Genomic DNA, 22,051 nt, shown 5'->3' on the forward strand with positions numbered 1-22,051 from the left:
TGATAACGGTAACGGCTGCAAGCACCTCTGAGGGAAAGCCGCCCTCAAGATCGCTCGTTGCCAGACAGTCCAGTTTCTCCCCGCTTGAGTCCTGGGTCCCCAGAGACTTCCCGGAACCGGAGTTCAGAGCCGTTGGGAGCGTGCCAGCCCCTTTCCGCGCGCGCGCGCGAGCCCCGAGAGAGCCCCGTACCTCTGCGCTTCTCTCCTGCAGCTTCTGCGGGTCTCAGTGTGCCTTTCCTTCCTTCTAGTTGTAGAGTTTACAGTCAGCCAGGCTTCCTGTGGTTCTGGATGAAGTCCGTATTGTTTCTCTGAGGTATTAATCAATTGTTGTGTGCGGCATTAATTTCCCGGTGTTTATCTCTGCCGCCATCTTAGTTTCTCCTCAAGAATGCAATTCTTTAATGAGGGAAGAAACTCCACAAATCAATCCATCCTGGTTATAAAAATGCACATTCACATAAGATAGATTTTATAATCCAATCATGCCTAGATCTAGAAAACAGATCAATGGCATTTAAACAGTTATTAAAAAATCCTATAAAAACATTATGAATACCAGTGCCCAATGAAGTCTCACATGAACACTAAAAATGAATAACATCCAAAAATAGATTTTGAAAGCAAGCTGTGATAAAGCAATTTATCCTAATCTTCTCTTCCCCAAAAAGCGATTATTTCTGTTCTAACTCTGGTCATGTACTTGTTCTTGAATCCGCTTCTTTCTCTGGCAATCTACTCAAGAATTTAAATAATTACTAGGCTTTATGGAGCAGTAAATTCAATATGTTTTTAAAAACCCTCTTAATTTACTTTTCAACAAATATTTGTAAATGGCATTTGATAGTAAGGCTTTTTTTTAAATTTAAACACTGCCACAGACCAGAGTCCCAATCTGAGAGGCAGATTAAATGGAACACTACTTCGAAAGTAAAATTCATGATGATGAGTGTGCCAAGTGAAATTAGAAATCCACTAATGCTAATTGGAGACATTCTAAATGCATTAAACTTCTGAAGATGTTTTCATGAACCCTTTGAAATTGCCCATTAACACCCATGACTGGCTGCACTTTGGATGTACCCACAATTTGACATAATATAGGTTATTATGCTTAATAACTTTTGGTATCTCGGTGATTGCGTAAAGAAACGAGAAAAGCTAGTGTGAAAGTACTACTTCTGGAAGGAAGGGGAACTGATATCTGAAAAATCTTTAAGAGTACAAATAGAGGAAGAATTGTTTTATTTTTTCAAATATATAAATTATAGAGCTAGGTGGTCACCATGAAAACCTAATACACAAAAACCAGAACTTGTCAGCCTATAAAGAATACTAAAAACGTCATGAATGGTTTTGCAGGTAATTTCAAGGAGCGTTATCAATCAATAGGTTATATTTCCACAGTGGTTGGTGAGTAAGTCAGGGGCCTCTGGGCACCACCTCCCAGCTAGCAAGATCAAGGGCACTGAAGACAATCCCATTAGTTCACACTAGATCTCTTGGCACTTCTGTCAGAACTGGAACCTGGGGCTTCACGGAAGAAAGGTCCACCGAGCAACACCAATGTTCTCACAAATCAAACGGCCAGCAGAGCAGAAAGAAAAACCCCCCAGGTTTTGCATAAATGGATATAAACATAAGGTGCTGACAGAAAAGAAAAGGAGGTGATTCCCCGCCTTAACGCCACAGACAGCTGCAAATGGATGCGAGACTCTGAAGTCACTGAGAATACGCGGTTTAGGGCAACCCAGAGAGACAGCAGCATGTAAGGAGAGCGTTGTTCTTGTCCTGTGGTCCCTGATGGATGCACCTGTGAAATGATGCACAAGTATGCAGTGTTCATTACAAGTATGGAAAACTTGAGATTCCGTATACAGCTTTGTTCCAGGAACACCTGGAGGGGGTGACATCTGACCACAAAGCAGGGCAGGGTTAGGAATGTTGGGGTCTAATGCGTCCCTGGGCTGGCCTTCCAGCTTCAGGTTGCCCTTCCTCGTCTCCTCCCATCCCATCCAGGGGGGTTAGGAGGACATCTGCTTCACTAGTGAGCTTTCCTTCCCATTTCATACAAATCTTCAGCCGGCTTAGCCTGAGCCTGATGCATGTTTAGTCTTCACAGAGGAGGTACTTAAGGCCAACGGTAACATGCAGTGCCTCTGTTTCACCTCCCAGAGAATACTTGTTGGGCGAGGAGGTAGACAACAAGCCAAATTCTACTTTCCTTAATGTAATGAGGACTGTCCCTATTGCACAAGATACAATATGTTTCCAATGCAAAACATCTATTTTTGCACATCTGCCCAATAGCAGCTCAATGAAAAACAGGCCCATCAGACTGACACAGCTGCCTTCACTGCTCAGTCCCTGTCACGCTGCATACAGCAGAGAAGTACTTCACGGCAGCCACAGGGCAATTTTCCAGGGAGACGTGTTCATCTTTACACAGTCATCTCATGCGGCCATCAGAGTAAACTCAATGACAAATCAGTTAAAATAAATTACTTTGAACTTGTATGGATCGGGTAAAAAGCAAACCATGAGTGGCATCTCTTTCGTCCTCCCCGTGATGGCTTAGAATTGACACCATCTGTGTTATTTATTCTATTTGCCTGGCCTATAGCCCCCACACACCCCCAGATGCACTCTTTGCCCTTCTCTGTCCTGTGTGGGCCCCAGTAGGCAGACCTCTGTAGACCGCAGGCCTATGTCTGCATCTGCTGGGCCCATCAGCTGGGAAGCACAAGAAGAGCTCAGAAGTTGGAGAGGAGCGATGTCAGGCATTAGCCCCTACCCTCCTCAGTGCCTCTGCGGCCAGGGCGTTCCTCCTCCAGACCCAGCTCTGCTCTCACTGTGCCCTCCCTTACTCTTCCAGGCCCAGTCCTCCCAGCCCAGCTGCTGCTAATCCCTGGTGCTTCCCCAACCCTGCCCACATCTCTATAAACAATCCTTCACTGCACACTCTTCAGTATGAAACAGCCTAAACACCTGTGGCTGGGCTGGGCAGGACCCTGGTGGACACACTGTCGGCAGCCAGGGCGCCAAGCTGCAAGCACTTACATGGACCGTGTGGACCAGGTCAGCCATCAGGCACTGCCTCAGCCTCTCGTCGCTGCTGGTCCCGTGGAGCACCAGATCAGGCATGTACGTGGGGCAGTAACCCGCCAGAAGGGAGCGGCCAAAGTTCCTGACATTCGGGTTGCTGATGCTCTGAGACCTAAAACAACATTGGTCTGTTAGAATACACCATTAAAGATGGACTCCCTTCTGTGTTACAACTGAAACAAAATCCCCAGCCACGCAGGCCAGATTCAGGGTGGGCTTTTTTGCCAGACCGCCAGTAAGCAGATCACTGGTGCCAGAAAAGGGAAGGGGCTGGAAAAGTCAAGGGAGTTTTTTGTTTGTTTGTTTGTTTCTAATGGTAGTATATTTCTAGTGGAAGAAAACAGTATATTGATGGCTGGTTACGAGTTTGTTCCTGTATCTCACAGGGCACATCCACCAGGCATCTGTGTCAAGGGAGTGAAGAAAGAGAAGGTCTCTGGGGGAAGCCTGCCAGCTGTCTGGCTTTAGAAACTCGACACATCTGTACAGGGTGGTGCCCACAACAGGGCAGCAGAACAGAAGAAGTCTCTAATTACTGCTTTCAGTCATCACAGACCAAATCATCGGCTGTGGGAGTGTTAGGAAGAGGTGTTGTTTCCCAGCCGCTTCACACTGCTCCGACCAGCAGGAGAGAAGCGGCCGGTGAGTGCAATCCGCCTCCTCCGAAGCAAGGCGTCTGCTGCCCACCGTGCAGCCCCATCCAGATGATGGGACAGTACACGCCCTGCCCCACCACCCACTATATCACATCTCCTGGTTCCCCAACATGCCCCAAACCTGGCAAAGGTACCACCCGCCTCCTCGCTCAGAGAGCTCGATGCACTCAGCCCGTGGGCATCCCGGGAGGAAGGGCAGGCTGGAAACTGTATCAGTTTGATAAAACTTCTAACACTTGGGGAAAAACAACTGATATGTGTGACAGCCAACAGCAGCTAACGTGGTCATGGCTGTGTTTGGACCCAGTGCCCTTGCGTCCCAGCCGTCCAGGGTTACCTGGGCAGAGGCAGCTCCACTTCCAAGGACCCTTCCGCCCGGTCGCTGCTGTGACCTAGATCCAGTGTGGCTGAAGCACACGCTTCGTCATCACTGTCTCCAAGAGCGCTATCCGAGCTTTCGTTTCTGGGAATGTCTCCTTCAGTCCTGAAATCAGCCGTCCCGTCGGCATCCCCACAGGGGACATTTGTAGCAACGGAGGTGCTGGAGTCCTGCTGTGCACACTTGCCAGACACAGGCTCTATCAAAGGTCCCTCCTCAGCCTTCGAATGCAACCCTCTCGTGTTCTCCAGCGTCCTCTGCCCAGTTCCTGCCGCACTGGCATCAGGGGCAGACGAGTCAGCAGGGGGGTTGAGCTGCCCGGCAGCATCTGCTGCAGCCTCAGTGCTGAAACCTCTGTCCTCAGCGTAAGTCCTGTCAAAGTCACCCTCATCCCCCTCAGATGGCGGATTCTGAGGACAGCAGACACTCTGCCGGAAGCCAGGCAGGAAGGAGCACCTAGAAACCTGCTGGCCCTGAGCCGCGTCAGCGGCCACCCTGGGCTCCACCAAGGGACAACCTGCTAACTCTGGATGTTGCCTACAGGCCGTGAGCCGCTCCTCCATTTTCTGAGCACGGCTTTCCAAGTCAGACTCTGGAGATACGGAGCTCCCAATCTGGAAAGTGACCTTTTCTAGGGGAGGCTTCTTCCGGGGAGGTCTGTCCGGGCAAGGCCAGGCCGCTGACCGGTGTGGTAGTTTCTTAGGCATCTCCCTTTTCAACTCCTCACTGGCCTTCAATCCTGCCCCCAAACCTTTCCAGCTGGAGAACCTGGAACAGCCATCTCCTGGGGCCTCTTTTTCACTTTCTTCCTCCCCACAAAATACATCCTGCGGTTTCCAAGAGCTGCCCAGGGCTGGGTCCTGGTAGTCCAGGCTGCAGGCCACAGAACTCTTGTTTCCTTCTGTGTCAGGTTGGGGACAAAGGTCTCTGATGTCCTTGTCCTCTGGGGTCCCAGCCAGGCCCTCAGGTCCGGGGCTCCTTCCCTCCGCAGTCAGTGTTGCTGGCAGGATGGGGGGCAGGAGAGCAGGCTCACTTCTCACCGTGACCACCACGTACTCAGACTCCTCCACCTCTCCCTTCTCCAAGGCTGTTGTGATGTTGCTCCCATTTAACAGCTGGTCCCCTTCTCCGTGATTCCCATTCCAGGTCAGATGGTTCTCTTGCAGCTCAGAGCAGCGGAGAAAGTAGGTCAGGACGTAAAGTATGCGCTGGACCAAATCCTTCTGCTTCCCCACCACCACGGTGCGCGTCAGCCTAACTGGAGAGCCGATGGCTCCGTAGAGATCACCTGCAGAGCCAAGTGGACAAAATACAAGTAATCAGGGGTGAGCGTGCCCTGGATATGTCGGCTTTCACAAGAGAAAAACAGATGACTTACAGTCCCAAATAAGAATTGCTTCTTCACACAAATGATTGAGGAAAACAAGCAATGCCTAGTAATGCCGTGTTTTAGTTTTGTGTCTATAGTGGAGAGTCTGTCTGAAAAGGCGGGGCATGGCTGCAGCACGCTGCTCTTGTTGCCAAGGGTCAGCTCTGCTATATACAGCCATTATAGGTCTGCCTACCCATCTCACTGGCTGGCCAGCTCTACCTCCCAAGGAAGGATAAAGTCAGAGCCCTGAATATGTGACCGAGTCAAATACTGTATCTTGGAAACTAGAATGATGAGACTTTTTAAGAAGAACCCCTGGACAATAGGCCTGGAATGAAATCCAAATTCAAGGATCTCTGAAGTGCAGTGAATCAATTCAAAATACTTAATGAATGGCCTGTTCAGACTTCTCTCAATATACACACACGCACCAAGTAGAATCAATTTAATTAACAAGAAGAAAATCACTTAGTCACAAATAATATGATTCTGAATATGAATGAAGCTGAATATTTCTATTACTTCACATGAAAATTCTGCTGGAAAAAATATGTCCCATAAGTTATAACCTAACAAGTTGATTAAAATCTGACTAATGAACCATGAACATTTGGCTTAATGGTAGAAGAAGGGAAAATGTGTCAATAAGCCCAGCAATATAAACTTTTCATCAAATATACTGGTTAAGCCCTGGCTAGGTGACTCAATTGATGGGAGCTTGTTGAACAACAAAAGGTTGCAGGTTTGATTCCCAGTCAGGGCACATACCCAGATTGCAGTTACAATCCCAGTCAGAGCATATGGGAGGCAACCGATCATTTCCCCGCCCCCCCTCTCTTCCTTCCTCTCTAAAAGCAATAAAAACATATCCTTGGATGAGGATTAAAAAATAAAAGTATTGGTCAAGTGCCTATTAAAATTATTGCATTTGATAAGTTACATAATTGATACTTTGATAATAATGATGACAATTACAACAAAAAGCCAACATTTACAGACGGTGCAGACATAGTGCCAAGTGTTTGACATGGATTTATCTCATTTATACCTCTACAGACCCAAACCTGAGTTAGAAACCATTATGGGAATAGTCAAAATGTTCTAATAAATCAAAACTTAAAAATGTTCTAAACAAAGGAGAGGAAAGACAAGATAATAGTTATAAATTAAGAATTCAGGAAGTTAGAACCCATCTGAGAAGTGCATCTAGAGAGAGGAGGGAAGGCATTGATAAGGGCACACGATAGATAAACTAATGAAATTGATAGGTTAAGACTGGGGCAAGCACTTCCCCTGGGGAACCCTTGGGAAGTACCTCCTATAGAGACAGTTCCCATGTGTGAGGCTACTGCGCCTAAGAACTTAAGGGGCAGGGCAGGAATGATATTATACAGTCCTCTCTATAAAAAGGCTAGATGAAAGGCTAATAGAGCTTTATCTTTGAGGCTTTTGCAACTGACTGAGAATTCAAAACAATAACTCAAACTGCAGTCTGGTGCTAGGACAAATACTGAGCTTCTTCGCACTTTCCAGTGATTACACTGCCCGTTGCTGCAGGGCATCGCAGCTGTGACAGGCACCATGGGACACTTTTGTTAAATCAGTCTCAGTGTTAATACAGAAGATAAGCTTCCCACATCTGAAATCTGGTATAAAAAAAATATCACAGAATGGTATTATTTTTTAATGCATTTAACATTTTAATAACTAAGTCGTAAGTTTAAAAAAATAAAACTAAAGATGGCGATTAAACACAATTTATAATAATTTAAACTCTATTAAGTAATGAGAATAATGTTGTGTAGATTCGGCCATTACTTTAGGGCCAAACTTCATAAAAATAATGCATCATTTAAAAAATACCTGTAATGTTAAAGACTTCCTGGATCTTGACCTCTAAGGCAATTTTTTGAGTCCAGACTGAGAAAGCTACTAATTTTAGAGTAGATGCCTTTGTTCTTCTGAGTATAATTTTTCAAAATCAAGGCGAGTTGCATAACCATACGAATAGACTTAACATCACTAAACTGTACACTTAGAAATGGTTAAGATGATAAATGTTATGTTCTGTGTTTCTTTGTTAAGCACAGTTTAAAATACCAAGTTAAATTTAAGAAAAAAGAGAGAAAATGGGAGAAACACACAAAAAAGGGGGGGCGGTAAAGAGATTATAGGTGAAACAGAGAGAGCAGACACAGAGTGAACAAAGCAGGGAGGGGTGCAGACAGACTGAGAGGAGAGATCAGGGAAATAAGACAAATAGGGGACTCAGGGAATGGACACTAGAGAGGGGAGAGAGTGAGGAGAGGAACAAAGAGGGGACCTATGGAAGGAGGAGAAGAATAGACAGAGGGTAAGGAGAAGAAAGGAAAGAGACAAGAGATGGGGAGTGGAGAGGAACAAAATGGTAGAGAATCGGCGATAAGCTCAGAGGTGAGGAAAGCAGAGAGCGTAAAGTATACATAGGAAAAGAAAACACCGAGGAAGAGGGAAAGATGATACCAAGGGAAACGGAAAAGATAGAAACAGAAGTAGAAAGAGAAGGGCTAGAATAAGAGAGGGGGAGAGAATGAGGTGAGAAGCTGAGAGAATTCAGCAGCATTATAAAGGGGAGGGAAAACTGAGAGGGTGGGAGAGGTGGGGGGACATGGAGATGGAGAAACAAAGGGAGACAAGGAGAAACTGAGAAGATTAAAAGGGAGACAAGGAGAGAAACTAATTATCTTAAAGGGCCCCTTATTCATTGATTACATTATAATAAATGTGTATATGCTATGAAGACCCTTTAAGTACAGTTGCGCTAATGCTAAGCATTGTAATTTATTGCCTCTTTATTACCATTTAGCTCAAATTATTTTGTAATTTCTATTGTAAGTATTGTTTGGCTTTCCACAAATCCTTGAGGTCATTAGATCAAAAAAAGACCCACATGAAACGCCTTCAATCAGTGATGAGACAGTGGCTTTCCAACTTAGTATGCCCGTCCCAAGAAAGAAACGCATTTAGACTGCAGCCTCACACTCCCTTGAAACAACCAGTTTATAAAACACATGTGTCACTGATATTTTCTATTCTATTGTACTTTTAAAGGCTCTTTTGACCTACTGAGCAGCTTGCACACCCACTACTGGGTGCTTAGCCACACGTTGGAAAACCTGAGTGCCGAGAGCACGTGTGAGGCATAAGTGGGGAAGGTTAAATCCCTGAGCAGCAAACCCAGGAGAATGTGAAGGGGTTGTTGCTTCCAGCGTCTCTCCTCATTTCCCAGGTGATGCAAGAAACCAGGCAGAACGGGGGCACAGCAGTGGTACTGTTATTGTTGTAATTAACACATTAATATTAATAATAGAAAGAGAGCAAAGTGACGGCTAGTCATTATAAGTATGGCCATCTGGGCAGCTTCACCAGGAAGCTACTGCTTCATGGAACCAACGATCCATTCCCTCCTGATCACTAGGGGAAGGGTTCCAACAAAGAGGGAGACCGGCACACGCACAGTGAAGTTGGGGTGACATGGGAAAGGTACTCGCATGTCAGTCTAGCCAGGGGAACAGTAGACTGGCTAGAGCGTGGACCCCATCGAAAGCATACAAAATCTTGAAAAGTTAAAATTCCCAAAGAATTCCCTCTCTTGTTCTTGCTCGCCTGCTCTCTCCATAGCCATGTGGCCTTAAGCAGCCACATGGTCCATGGTCATGCAGACCCCACACACAATGAACTGCAGCTGAGAACACAAAATAAGCTAGCCAGATGCTGGACTAGACTGGACTTTTATATGGAGCAGAAATTCTGGGTAGTGACATTAATTGCGGCCCTGCTAAAGAAAAGATTAGACTTCTTCCATGGTTAGGCAGATGAAGATGGGAACTTAGAGAAGAACCCCCTTAATCTTACATCATCAATAAAGCTTTCCACGACACCCCATCCTCCCATGGGGGCTTCAAGAAATTCCTTTCCTCATGGCAAACTCCACTACCACTGGTATCAGATGGCGACTCAGATAGGACTCACACTGGGAAGAATATTGGCTTATGGAAAACATCCCTCCACTTCCACTAATAACAGTACCTGTCCTGCTAAACTCTCAGGTATGCCTTTAAAATAATTCAAGATAGAATCTTCTCTATTACTTAGAACCTGGATTAAAATTATATCTGCATCAGTGTTTATTCCAGGCAATTTATATTTTCCTGTTTTCTGTGATTTGGTAAACAGTCAATGGAAACATAATACTAATTGGAAATAAGCACCTTTCCCTGTCAAATTATTGAAGCCTCTTGATTTTTATAATAATAGAAACCTAACCATTATTTACACCTGACTTTATAAAGCTAAGGTGTGACTCTGCACCAAGGCCTTATCCCTTCCTCACACCATTTTGTCCACAGCCTGACACTGCTGCACTGTTTGAAGGAAGGGAGCATGGGAGATTCAATTTATACATGATCTCCTTGGAAAAGGATGGTGAGCCTATAGGAAGGGACTTTGCCTTGTTAAGTTGAATAAAGGGAATTAATGGCTCTCAATTAATTAAATTTCAAATGAGAAGCATGTCTAATTATAAATACATTTATCTAATTAGATGCATACTATTTAATTAGCATTGTTTTTAAATGGGTGACCTGCAGCATGTAATCATGTTTCCTTAGAATCCAGCCCTCTTCCCTTCATAGTGACTAGTTGATGATACTACCTTTCTTCAGGACTATTGTTCTGTAACAAGAACAATAAATAATGCTCTGTCTTCCCCAGGAAGAATCAGATGACCCAGAGTGAGTTAGGCACACTCCGAATACTTTTGTGAACTCAGTACTGATCGCTTGTATTAAATACATTTTAACATCCTTAGATTCTTTATTAATTAATAAATTCTTTATTAATTCATTTAATATGCATCTATTATCCCCCTAACGGTGAGACAGTTTTCTCTTTCTTACACATCTCATGATCCAGGGCACAAGGGCAAGACATCTTTATTATCTATAAAGTGAAGGCAAATAGTAATAGATTTGTAGTGAGAATCTAATTAATAATATGGGTAAAAAGCACTTAAAACAGTGCTTGGCTCACAGTGACAACTCTCATTATTGTTATTATAACATGTTTTCTAAGACCTCCAATATTATTTTCAGCAGTCGCACCAGTAACGAATGTGCTTTATATATAACTAATTGAATTCCCACAGCAATCAGCAACTATTTTTGCCCTTTTTTATAGATGAAGAGACTGAGTCAGAGAGGTTAAGTCACTTGCCCGTGGACACTGGGTTTGATCTGAGCACTTCTGGCTCAGCACTCATGCTCTTAGCCTTTACTAGTACACTTTACAGTTTCTCTCTTACATCCTTTCTGCACACCCCCATCAAAGGACTACTCAGGACATCCTGAACTCATCTGAATACAAATCTGCCTCCTCCGTTAGACAGCTAGTTTCTGGAGGCTAAGCAGTGCATGTTATTCAACTCCATATCCCTGGCATCTAGCACAGGGTCTGGGACAGAGTGAGTGCGCAAATTTTACTTTGTTACTCTAAACATTTGATAAATGAGCAGTTCTATAGTATAGCTCTCCTCCATATGAACCCAAAAAAGCAAAATTGGTCTCATAAATACCAAACTCTGTCCTCAATTCTGCCAAAGCATTAAGATTCTTATACCATGCTTCAGTACTAAGCTTTGAGGAAATAATGCCACCAACTAATTGCAAGGAAGCAGTGTAGGAAAAGATAGGTTTCTGACTTATGCTAAAATTTAAAAGATGGTAAAACTGTATGTGCTACTTTCTTTATTGTCTTATCTTTCTCCTATCCAGTTCATCTTCTAGAGCAGTGGTTCTCTGCCAGGGGGTGTCTTTTCCCCATACCCCAGGGGACACTCAGCAATGTCTGGAGAAATTGTTTATTTTCACAACTTTGGAGGGGAGGGGGGCTTTTCACTGGCAGCTAATGAACAAAGGCTAGTGATGCTTCTAAACCTCCTACAATACACAACACAGCTCCTCCACCCCTAACAAAGAACTATCTGATCCGAAGGCTGATAATACCGAGGTTAAGAGACTTACTCTAGGGCAGTGGTCGGCAAACTGTGGCTCGCGAGCCACAGTTTGCCGACCACTGCTCTAGGGTGATTTGTGTGTGGTCTGGGAGAACAAAATTTACTACAGAGCTTTAAAAGAGTAGAACAAAGCTGCTTAGCAGGGAATGGTGAGGAAGCTGGTAGCAACACAACTAGAAATCTGTGGGCCAATCTCCTATGCCCTGTATCACTGGGTTGAAGAGTTAATATCAATAGAAATTCTAGCATGTTCCCTATTCTGTCCCATATAGTCTCTGAATAATTAAATCAGGTACTAACCCAGCTGTGCCCAGAGAGGATTATACGGATGTGTTTTGGCCAGTGTGTTCACCGACTGAGAGGTGCGTTTCTCTGAGAAGGCTTTAATGGGAGGGTGATCAACAGGCATGACAGTCGGTACCCAGGCCAGGTGGTAGGTTAACACTGCAGTCAGTAAGGCAGCAAAAAACCTTTGAGAAATGGAAGAAAATACAACCAGATGAGTCAACGCAGGCAGAGGCATGTCATCAACAGAACATACATTGGCCACAGAATATGCACACCACGTTACAGAGAGCTGAAGCTTACTGGTTTTTGTTGACCTGTTCTATTAGGAGTGTGAACTCCTTGAGAAAACGCTGACAGAGCTGGGTTTTTTCCAAAGTGCTGGACATCATGGTGAGCCATACAGGTTCCGCTATCCTTGGAACAGAATATAAGTTCCAGATAGTCCCTCTATGAAAAGACAAGGAATATACAAAACTGTCACAAATATTATTTTGAATAAACCGATATAATAAAGAGCTAATATGCTAATTAGCACGTCTGGATGACCTTCTGGATGAAGCTGGGACTGCGATGGCTGGCAGAGGCAGCTGGGGCTGCGAGGGCCAAGCCCCTTGCACGTATTTCGTGCATCAGGCCTCTAATCTTTATATAAAGGAGATAACAATAATCTGAATCTATGTAGGATTCAAGGGACTCATACAGAATATAAAACCGGGGTCATCAAACTATGACCCACAGGCCAAATCTTACTGTCACCTTTTTGTAAATAAAGTTTTATTGGAACACAGTTATGTTTGTTCATTTACATATTGCAGCTTTTGCACAATGGCAAAGTCGACTAGCTGCAAAGCACATCCATTCTCCCCAAATCAAAATAACTAAGACATATTCTGACTTGATTTTCTAGGCCGTGTGCATAAAAGAATTGAGACATAACAGAATTCCACCTTGGCAAAAAACAGAGCATTTGCCAAGTTGGGTAGCAATGACAAGTTACTGTCACATGGAACTGGGATTCATTTACTAAACCTAAGGTCTCCAAATGCTAATAGTTTATTTTGTCCCCATTTCTGGAGGGATAGGCTGTTGAAATAAGAACAAGACCTCTTTATGTACATTGTAAGTGAGGCTTTCTGGTTCTATACTTTCACATTCTTGACCTCTGAAAAACTGATACTCTCATTAAACTAGCAGCCAAATTCAAGCACAGGCCAGCTTCTGGCGACCACAGCAGAGCAACAGTCAACTTCAGGTCTATCTTCACAAACGATAGAAGGTTTACTAATCATCAGACTGCCAGCAAAAAGCACAACTTCACACTACCTATTTCTGACATAGGTGGCTTAGGTCTTAACAATCACCAGATAATGACTAACATGACTTAAGTACTTTATACATAACCCAGGACTTATAAAAGACTAGAATTTTGCTCCAAGGGGTATAGACTTCACCAGCATATACCTTAAGCATCACAAAAATCTTCTAACAATAAGAACTGTAAACTTTTTTGTCCCTCAGCTACAGAGTAACATTGACTCATTAGCTCCTGACTGCCTTGGAACGGGATGTCATTCCCCATCGAGAAGCTGGCTCTAAGAAATGGTGTGACAATCCCAATCAGCAGAATCCCTCGTGCTATCCAAAGCAGGTTACCTTTACACCCAGACATCAGGGACAAGGACTCTAGAAAACTACTGTCCAGAGTACGAAGATCATCAATTAGAAACTAACAATGAAAGTGCACTGTAATATAATCATATAATTTCATGTCTAGATTAGGACATTTGTGGGAGGACAGTGGGTATAAACCAGGCCTACCCTGGCAAGCGAGACTGTGTATCTCCCTGACATAGGTACTCTCTCCATCTATGCTTTGGACAAGATCCTTGAACTCAAGTTTCCTCATCTGTAAAATAGGGTAATAGTGCCTACTGTTAGGGCTTTTGTGAGGATGACATGAAGTAATGAACAGGCTTATAAGAGATACCGAAATATTAATTTTATCCATTCACCCTGTTAAAAAACAATACCAAAGACTGTCTGTCAGGCAGTAGTAAGGATAATTTGGTGCTGGGCAATTTAAATGTTTTTTATCTTAGTTTCCATCTTAAAGGAGCTACTAAAGTGACTAAAAACAGCCAGGCCCCGATTCTTTCATGTCATGGTCTCTATATCTCCCTAGAATGGCTTCCACTGCTACTCCCAAATTTGTTATACTGACAAACTGTGAATTTACCTGAATTCTCCCAGAGCTTCCATCAGACGGCTGACATAAAACTGGACTCGGAGACTTGATTCTGCTATCTTTCTACAGGAGATCATGGCCTTCATTGAAGAGAAACATGCCAAATTACTCTCTGGCGAAGAAAACGCTGTATAACTGTCTACTAGGCTTTATTAATAAAAGATAATATCATAATCAAAACACTCAAGGTAGTGATGCTTGAAGTCGTCAGGAAGCAGTAATTTCCTCTCCTAAAGCCATGCATTATCTGATATCTAATATCAATGATTAACATTCTCTAGGAAAGTGATCTGATATCTGAATAAAGAGTCTTTAAAGACCCATAATCCCTTCTCTATTTGAATAAGATTACATTCTCATTACCTTTTCAATTGCACTCTTCAACCTGTTCATGTGAGATTCAAACAGGGGGAAGTGAGAAAAAAAGAAGTCCTGGAAATCCCTTTGGGCCTCCTCTTTCTCGCACAGGGAAAAGATGATGCTTATGGCGATTTTCTTCCTCCGAACGATGGCCGGATTGGAACTGCAGGTTTCTTCAGCCAAGCTGAATGTCTCATCAGTTGACCTGGAGGAAAGTTTGATGAGTCGTATCAGTGCATCACACTGAAGATAGACTGATGGCAGGGGATGACATTCAGGTGGCTAATCCAGAACACTCAGAGTCTTAACCAGGAGTTGATCTACCCCTAATTTACTCTCTTCTATAATTCTCTGTCATGAAAATATAGCTTACAACCTAATACTATCCTGACATGAAAATAAACTGAAAACAATTTCAAATGTCCCCTTGCTAGATCCTTAGTACTTTTCTCTTGGACTGTGCATCAGATTGGTGGTATTTAGGAAGGGGTGTGAAACATCTGTTCACTCAAAACATGGGCCCTCTGTTCTAGTTGATTGGCACCAATAGGTAAGAATGTGGGAAGAGAAATGATCCCAGGTGGGATTCCATTTAATCAAGGGTCATATTTGGATATTTGCTGGTAGTTGAGGCTCACTTTCTAGGCTGTTCGAATTAGATGAAGTTACTTCTGTAAATGCTTGATTGAGCCATGTGGCTGGATTTAACTCCCTGGGAAATCCCCAAACAGAAAGATCCACCTCTCTTCTGGGATAGTCAGGTTCTCAAAAAACTTAACATTCTTTTAAGAAACTGTGCTTCTATGACAAGAGAATCATGAAGCCAATAAATCCTGAATATATATTCAAGTATGGGCCAACCATGTCTCTTATTTAACAGGGTCATATTGGATATTTGCTGGTAGTTGAGGCTCACTTTCTAGGCTGTTCGAATTAGATGAAGTTACTTCTGTAAATGCTTGATTGAGCCATGTGGCTGGATTTAACTCCCTGAGAAATCCCCAAACAGAAAGATCTACCTCTCTTCTGGGATAGTCAGGTTCTCAAAAAACTTAACATTCTTTTAAGAGACTGTGCTGCTATGACAAGAGAATCATGAAGCCTGAATATATATTCAAGTATGGGCCAACCATGTCTCTTATTTAACTATTCTCAAAAACCAGCATAACTGCCAAATAGCTATGATCAGCAAGAGAAAAGAAAAAAAAAGAGTTGTTTTTTTCTACAAAAAAAAAAAAATCAAAGCCAAGGACATAACATTGCAAAGGAAAGCCCCTAGCCTGGCACATGGTAGTTGTGCAATAAGTTTTCTCTTACTCATTGACTCCACCATTTAGACTCATATCTCTGCCAAATATGGAAGGATACCACTTCCTCCATTTTCTTTACTACAAATTACAACACAACCATTATGCTCTGCAGGATTCGAGGTAGTTAGACTCCTACTCTTGGTCTTTAAATTCTCATTTCCTGCTCTACTCACAATCTACAATGTGCCTGTGGTTTCAAGCATACCCGTATTTTAAAAAACATACACACATCAAAAGTTGTATGGTTAGGAATGCTATTTTATTTTTAAAGGAAAGGAGACAGACATCTTGTTCTAACCTCAGAGAAACATGTTATTGTTTCTCTCGACTTCAAGCAGGATCCCAGAGATGTGGGTGTGGTCGATAAGTCAGTGAAGGTTCCCACTAACAGACATGCCTCTGTAAGGACCTGCTCTCCAGAGGCTGTTGTAAACGTGACACCTTGTGTTAAACCATCACCTGTTTTCTCTGAGAAACTCCTAGATCCTACTCATCTGCTCACCAGAAAAAAATTCTCGAGGCTCTTAGAATTTTACTTAATTTCATACAATGCTCCTTCTTCTTTTCAAAAGTACCTGGACTATAATTTGGTTCCCTACATCAGCTTATTTCTACTCTGAAGAGAAAATTCTGAGCTTATTTGATACCAATACTTCCTTACAACCCTTTTTGTCTATCTATTTCCCTTCTTATTCAAAAGCAAAATGATCACATCAGCCCATTCATCTTCAGCCAATGTGGTCTTAATAATCAAATGGCAATAAACACTGAACCCTATGCAGATGTATGCATTGTCTTCATCTTTACCCTGTAAATAGTAACTATTTCACTTCAACGTAGCAGAGAGCGCCCCCTACTGAATTTCTGAAAAACTTCCATAGCTATCACAGTATTGGGTAGGTCTTACTTGCTTCACTGTATCTCTACACTGAATTCTAAAGCAACTGAGCTTCATTCTGTAGTCTTGGATCAACCAAACAGGAATAAATCAGGTCATGTGGTATTGTAATTATATATTTAAAATTATCCCACAAAGAAAAGATGTTTCTGAATGTTTTTAAAAATTCAGGTATGCACCCAAATAATTTATCTTATCTTTGCCCTCAGTCACCTACAGGTAAGGTACCATAGACCGTTTCTGCTAATGTGGAAACTGAGGCAGAGTGATTAATCAACTTGCTGTCCTGGATTCTTAATAATTTTATTACTGAAGCTGTAAGTGAAGTATGATGGGACAATGGAGCATGTGTGTGAGCAGTAAAGATACCAGACTGCAGAGTGTGTGGTAGGCTCAAGCCCCAGGGCATGCAACCCAGACAATGAGTAACTGGCCTGGTGGTCAGGCACACACACACGTCTGGGCAATCCAGGGTGCCACAAGGCCCCAACTTGGCGAGGCCGGGACCGGGGCCTAGCTTGGTGGCTGACGGTGGCAGCAGCAGAAGCAGCAGTGGTCACGACCATGGGCGAGAGGAAGGACTTAGGCAGGGCAGTGACCCATGGTGGGAGGGCAGCTTGTCCATCATCATCAGGGCCCCTCCCCATGAACTCTGCACAAATATTTAACTCTCTGACCTAAGCCCCAGAATAGTAAATAATCACCAAGTAAGAGCCTAGAGTGGACACCACAATGAAGCATACCAGGAATTTATTAAAATTCTTCAGAGTTTATAATCTCAACTGCTGCAACATTATAAACCAAATATCCACAGGGACAGAAACAGAAAGTAAATGTAAAAATTGAGGCATTATCCCTGGCTAGGTGGTTCAGTTGGCTAGAGCATCATCCCATGCACCAAAAGGGTGAGGGTTCAAGTCCTGGTCAGGGCACAGACCTAGGTTACGAGTTTGATCCCTGTTTGGGGCATGTACGGAAGGCAACTGATCAATGTTTCTCTCCCACATCAATGTTTCTCTCTAAAAATCAGTAATAACATATATTCAGGTGAGGATTAAATTTTTTTTAAAAGATCGATGCAAGAAAGACAAGTATCACATGATCTCACTTATATTTGGAATCTAATGAACAAAACAAACTGACTAACAAAATAGATCCAGAGACACTTGGGAGCAGGTGGAGGGGTGCAATAGGGGAGAAAGGGGGACATCTGTAATACTTTCAACAATAAAGATAAATGAAAACAAATAAATAGATTGATGCATTGGACAGAACCCTCCCGCCCCCAAACAGACACTATGTTCATATGAAGCTTCAGATGAAATTATTAACAAGGAAGCCCAGTATAAAATTAATTTTTCCATACTGTTGAAGATGCAGTAATAGAATGCATAAGGCATTCTAAATTCCATGCAACTAATAAAGACACTTTCAGTTTCTTTTAAGACTTCCAGCCCTGGCTAGTGTGGCTCAGTTGGTTGAGCATCATCCCATGCACCAAAAGGATGCTGGTTAGATTCCTGGTCAAGGCACATGCCTGGGGTTTTGTGTTCAATGCCCAGTAGGGGGCGTGCAGGAGGCAACCAATTGACATTTCTCATATTGATGTTTCTTTCCACCCCCCTCCTTTCCCTTCCTTTCTCTTAAAAAAAAAATCAATGAAAACATATATATAAAAGACCTCCATAAGTTACAGAAAATGTCAGAGGAAACATTAAAATAATCTTGTATAAATTTACATTTAAAATTAAATTCAGACTTACACAAATGGATTTGAGTGAAGAATTAAATCTTTTCAGAAAAACTGTTCCACAAGAATAATCTGATCTAGATATACTAAAATTTATGCTTTGAAATTTTATTAGAAATGTATCTCAATGTTGTCATAACTATAAAGTTCCAGTATTAGTTGCATCAGCAGAAAGATCTTTCTCAAAACAAAAAATTATCAAAAATATGTGCCATCTTGCATTTGCCAGGAGTTACTAAGGCTGCTTTAAATTATATTGATTGATGTATAAATTTTGATAACCTATACAAATGAACTTTCAGAAATGTGAGCCAGAAAGATCTTATGATGAATGAAGATATCAAATTTTCTATTGTTAATCCTCACCGAAGAATATTTTTCCATTGATTTCTAGAGAGTGGAAGGGAGGGGAAGAGACAGAGAGAGACACATTGATTGGCTGCCTCCTGCACTCGCCCAGGAATGAAGCCTGCAACCAAGGTACGTGCCCTTGACCGGAACTGAACCTAGAACCCTTCAGTCTGCAGGCTGACACTCTATCCACTGAGCCAAACTGGCTAGGGCAACTACTATGTTTTCTATTACATAAAATTATACCACCAAAGTATTACCTTTTGCAATTCATAAATTTGTTTTGTTCATGTGTCACTGTTATTCCTATTATGTTTTGAAAGTAAAATATTTTTAAAGGGGAAACTACATTATAGTATACTCTTTAATAGCACTTTTTTACAAGGGCCCCTGTATTTTCATTTTTGAGCCCAAGAAATCTATTTTAGGTGTAAGTTTACTAGAGATTCCTCAGTTCCCAATGCCAGGTCTCAATTCAAATTAGAGTTTTTGAAGAATATTGAAGGACTGTGTTGGAGAATGCTATTCAACTTTGGATTCAAACCTGAAAAGCTGGAAAAGCATTTTTAGTAAAGGGAAGCTGTCTGAACAGGAAGGCTTCTAAGATCCGTCTATTTCTTCCAGTCACAGACAGTGAGGATGGTGGCAGTTGGAGTGACAACAATGATAACGATGGCAATAATAGTAAGTAAGTCATACCGGCCAATATTTTATTTACCATATCTCGCCTTGGCCTGACTTAACTGGCTATATCTCTTCTAACCTTTCCAACAAGGCTGTGAGGCTGATACTAGTACAATTATCAAACTGTAGGAGACGAAGCAACTAATGCTGCTTTAAATTATATCCAGGTGAACTCATTCTCACATTCACCTAATGCAGTGGTCGGCAAATTGCGGCTCGCGAGCCACATGCGGCTCTTTGGCCACTTGAGTGTGGCTCTTCCACAAAAGTCCGCGTGCAGGCGTCCATGTACAGTGCGATTGCAACTTCGTGGCCCATGAGCAGAAGTCGGTATTTTGTGGAAGACCTGGGATTTTGTGGAAGAGGCGGTATTTTGTGGAAGACCTGGGATTTTGTGGAAGAGGCGGTATTTTGTGGAAGAGCCCCCCTCAAGGGGCCAAAGAGTCTCATGTGGCTCGCGAGCTGCGGTTTGCCGACCACAGACCTAGTGAGTGGCAGAGCGGGGACGTGTTTCCCACACCAAATTCCAAGCTCTTAACCATTCCCCTCCAAGTCCACCAACCAAAAAGCAGTCCCTCAGTGAGTGATGCAGCTATAATATTGTGTGTGTTTTTTTGTCTAGCTTTAAGAACAACAAGAGAAGAAACAAGCAGTCTGCCATGTGTCACAGATAGACCCCACTCCTGATTTCTCAGCTTGTCCCTTCAGGACCATCTTTCATGAAGGACCCCCGTTTCGCCCCACCATCACCAGCAAGTGTTCCCTCCCTTCTCAGAGTCCCAGAGGACTTTATGCCTCTCTATAGCAGCGGTCGCCAACCTTTCAGACCTCGCAGACCACTGGTTGGCAACCGCTGCTCTATATAGCACTAACTGTTTAAGATCTTTATACCATTACAAGTGGCCCGGTGCATGAAATTTGTGCACATTGAAAGGAAATTAATTAGAGGAACGTAATTTGGACTCACTAATATCAATAATATGTGAGCGTGAGGCAGTCCGCATTTCTGAAATTCAATGACATGAATTTTAGCTATTACTTTGCCAAATAAATGGAATTTACAGATATCATTTAAAAGAGCATTCAGCTTAATATTAAAAACTCTGGCTACCAAGTCAGGTCTGTTTTCAACTTTTTGCCAGCGTTGTAAATTGTTTGCAATATCTGCCCATTTGGGGTTGCATGTCATGGTTATGAATAAATCGGGGTTGCCATACTTCGTTACAGTTGCCATAGCATCTTGATATTGCTGCTGCATATTTCTGGGATTACCCACAAAAGATGATGGAAGTATTATCATTTTACCAATCAGCACATTGTCATTTTCAGATCTAGATTTGAGATAATCCATCAAACCACTATATTTTTCAACTCTCCCCTTTGATAAAATATAGAGTTGAGCAAACTTCTGAGAAACACCATCCGAAGGGTGTAAAGTTCCAGTACAGTGATAAACTTGTCCGTGTATTCTAAAACAGTATGGCCATATCCTGATGGTGATGCAATATTTGCACCCATGGAAGCAAAAGCTAAAGAACTATTTATGGAACGAATATTTTCCATGAAATCTTTACTGTCAGAATCTTTGTTTGTCATTAATCTTTTTAAATATGCTGGGTAATCTGGAAAATGTATATCATTTGGACAGATTTTCCCTTTGCTAAAACATCTAATAAATTTCCCATCGATGATTTTTCATCAGAGAAATTTAGCAATAGGCAAAATTCACATCGAACAGTCATTCCACCACAACTATGTTCGAGGATTGCATCCTCATGTACTCCATTTTTTCTGAGAAGGCAGTTCCTACCAGTATTGGTGGTACTTGTTGATGACTGTTCTCTAGACATATTCTGTCATCTCCACCGCCTTCTTTCAACTTCAAAGACATGTTGGTCTTTAGACATTTTCTGTCGATAACTCCGGTGTTTTTCAGCATCAGAGCGACGTTTTTCCAGTAGCTGGTGTTCAGATACATTCTGTCGCAGGCGCCGCCTTCTTTCAAGATCAGATGCACACTGCTCTGCAGACATTTTCTGTCGATAACACAGACATCTTTTGGCTGCAGAGCTATGTTGTATCAACAGTTGTTCTTTAGGCATAGTCCCACCTCTCTACTGTCACCGTCTGAGATGCAGGCGAATGAGAGTCCTGGCTGTCAGGCTGCTGAAAGCTGTCTGACCAAAGGCTGATTCTATGGGGGTGGGACTTCCTCCTCCCTGCTGTCAGTTTCCACAGCTGTGATGAGGAAGCTGGGGTGACAGAGGGAGCCATGCACTCCAAACTGCCGTCTCTATCGCTCTGCTTTATGTCCAGTGGCCTCCTGCTCTGCCAAGTCCTCCAAACCTCCCGCTCTCCCGCTCTGCTCTCTGCCAGCAAGGTCCTGGGAGCCCACGGGCATGGCTACAGCCTCACCTCCTGGGGCACTTGACACCTGTGTATGCAAATTAATCACCATCTTTGTCAGATTAATTTGCATACTCACTTGATTGGCTGGTGAGTGTAGTGGAGGGACGGTTAATTTGCATGTTTCTCTTTTTTTATATAGGATTTGTGGTATATATCTTCAGACTACCCAAATGCAAGCAAGCACCTGAATCATCT

The 22,051-nt window shown here is 42.8% G+C and overlaps 1 protein-coding gene across 4 annotated transcripts in view; it reads right to left on the reverse strand.

Moving 5' to 3' along the window:
* Positions 1-22,051, reverse strand: part of FNIP2 (folliculin interacting protein 2) — an 88,499-nt gene that overhangs the window by 24,183 nt on the left and 42,265 nt on the right. For all 4 annotated transcript variants that reach the window (XM_006752659.2, XM_006752657.2, XM_006752660.2 and 1 more), the window contains 6 exons: positions 14,458-14,659; positions 14,086-14,174; positions 12,150-12,296; positions 11,862-12,031; positions 4,096-5,425; positions 3,058-3,214 (listed from right to left, as the gene is read on the reverse strand). In XM_006752659.2, the coding sequence (XP_006752722.1) occupies positions 3,058-3,214; positions 4,096-5,425; positions 11,862-12,031; positions 12,150-12,296; positions 14,086-14,174; positions 14,458-14,659 (2,095 nt within the window). The remainder of the gene's footprint in view (positions 1-3,057; positions 3,215-4,095; positions 5,426-11,861; positions 12,032-12,149; positions 12,297-14,085; positions 14,175-14,457; positions 14,660-22,051) is intronic.

Source organism: Myotis davidii, unplaced genomic scaffold (assembly GCF_000327345.1).
Source record: "Myotis davidii unplaced genomic scaffold, ASM32734v1 scaffold50, whole genome shotgun sequence".
NCBI lineage: Eukaryota > Metazoa > Chordata > Mammalia > Chiroptera > Vespertilionidae > Myotis > Myotis davidii.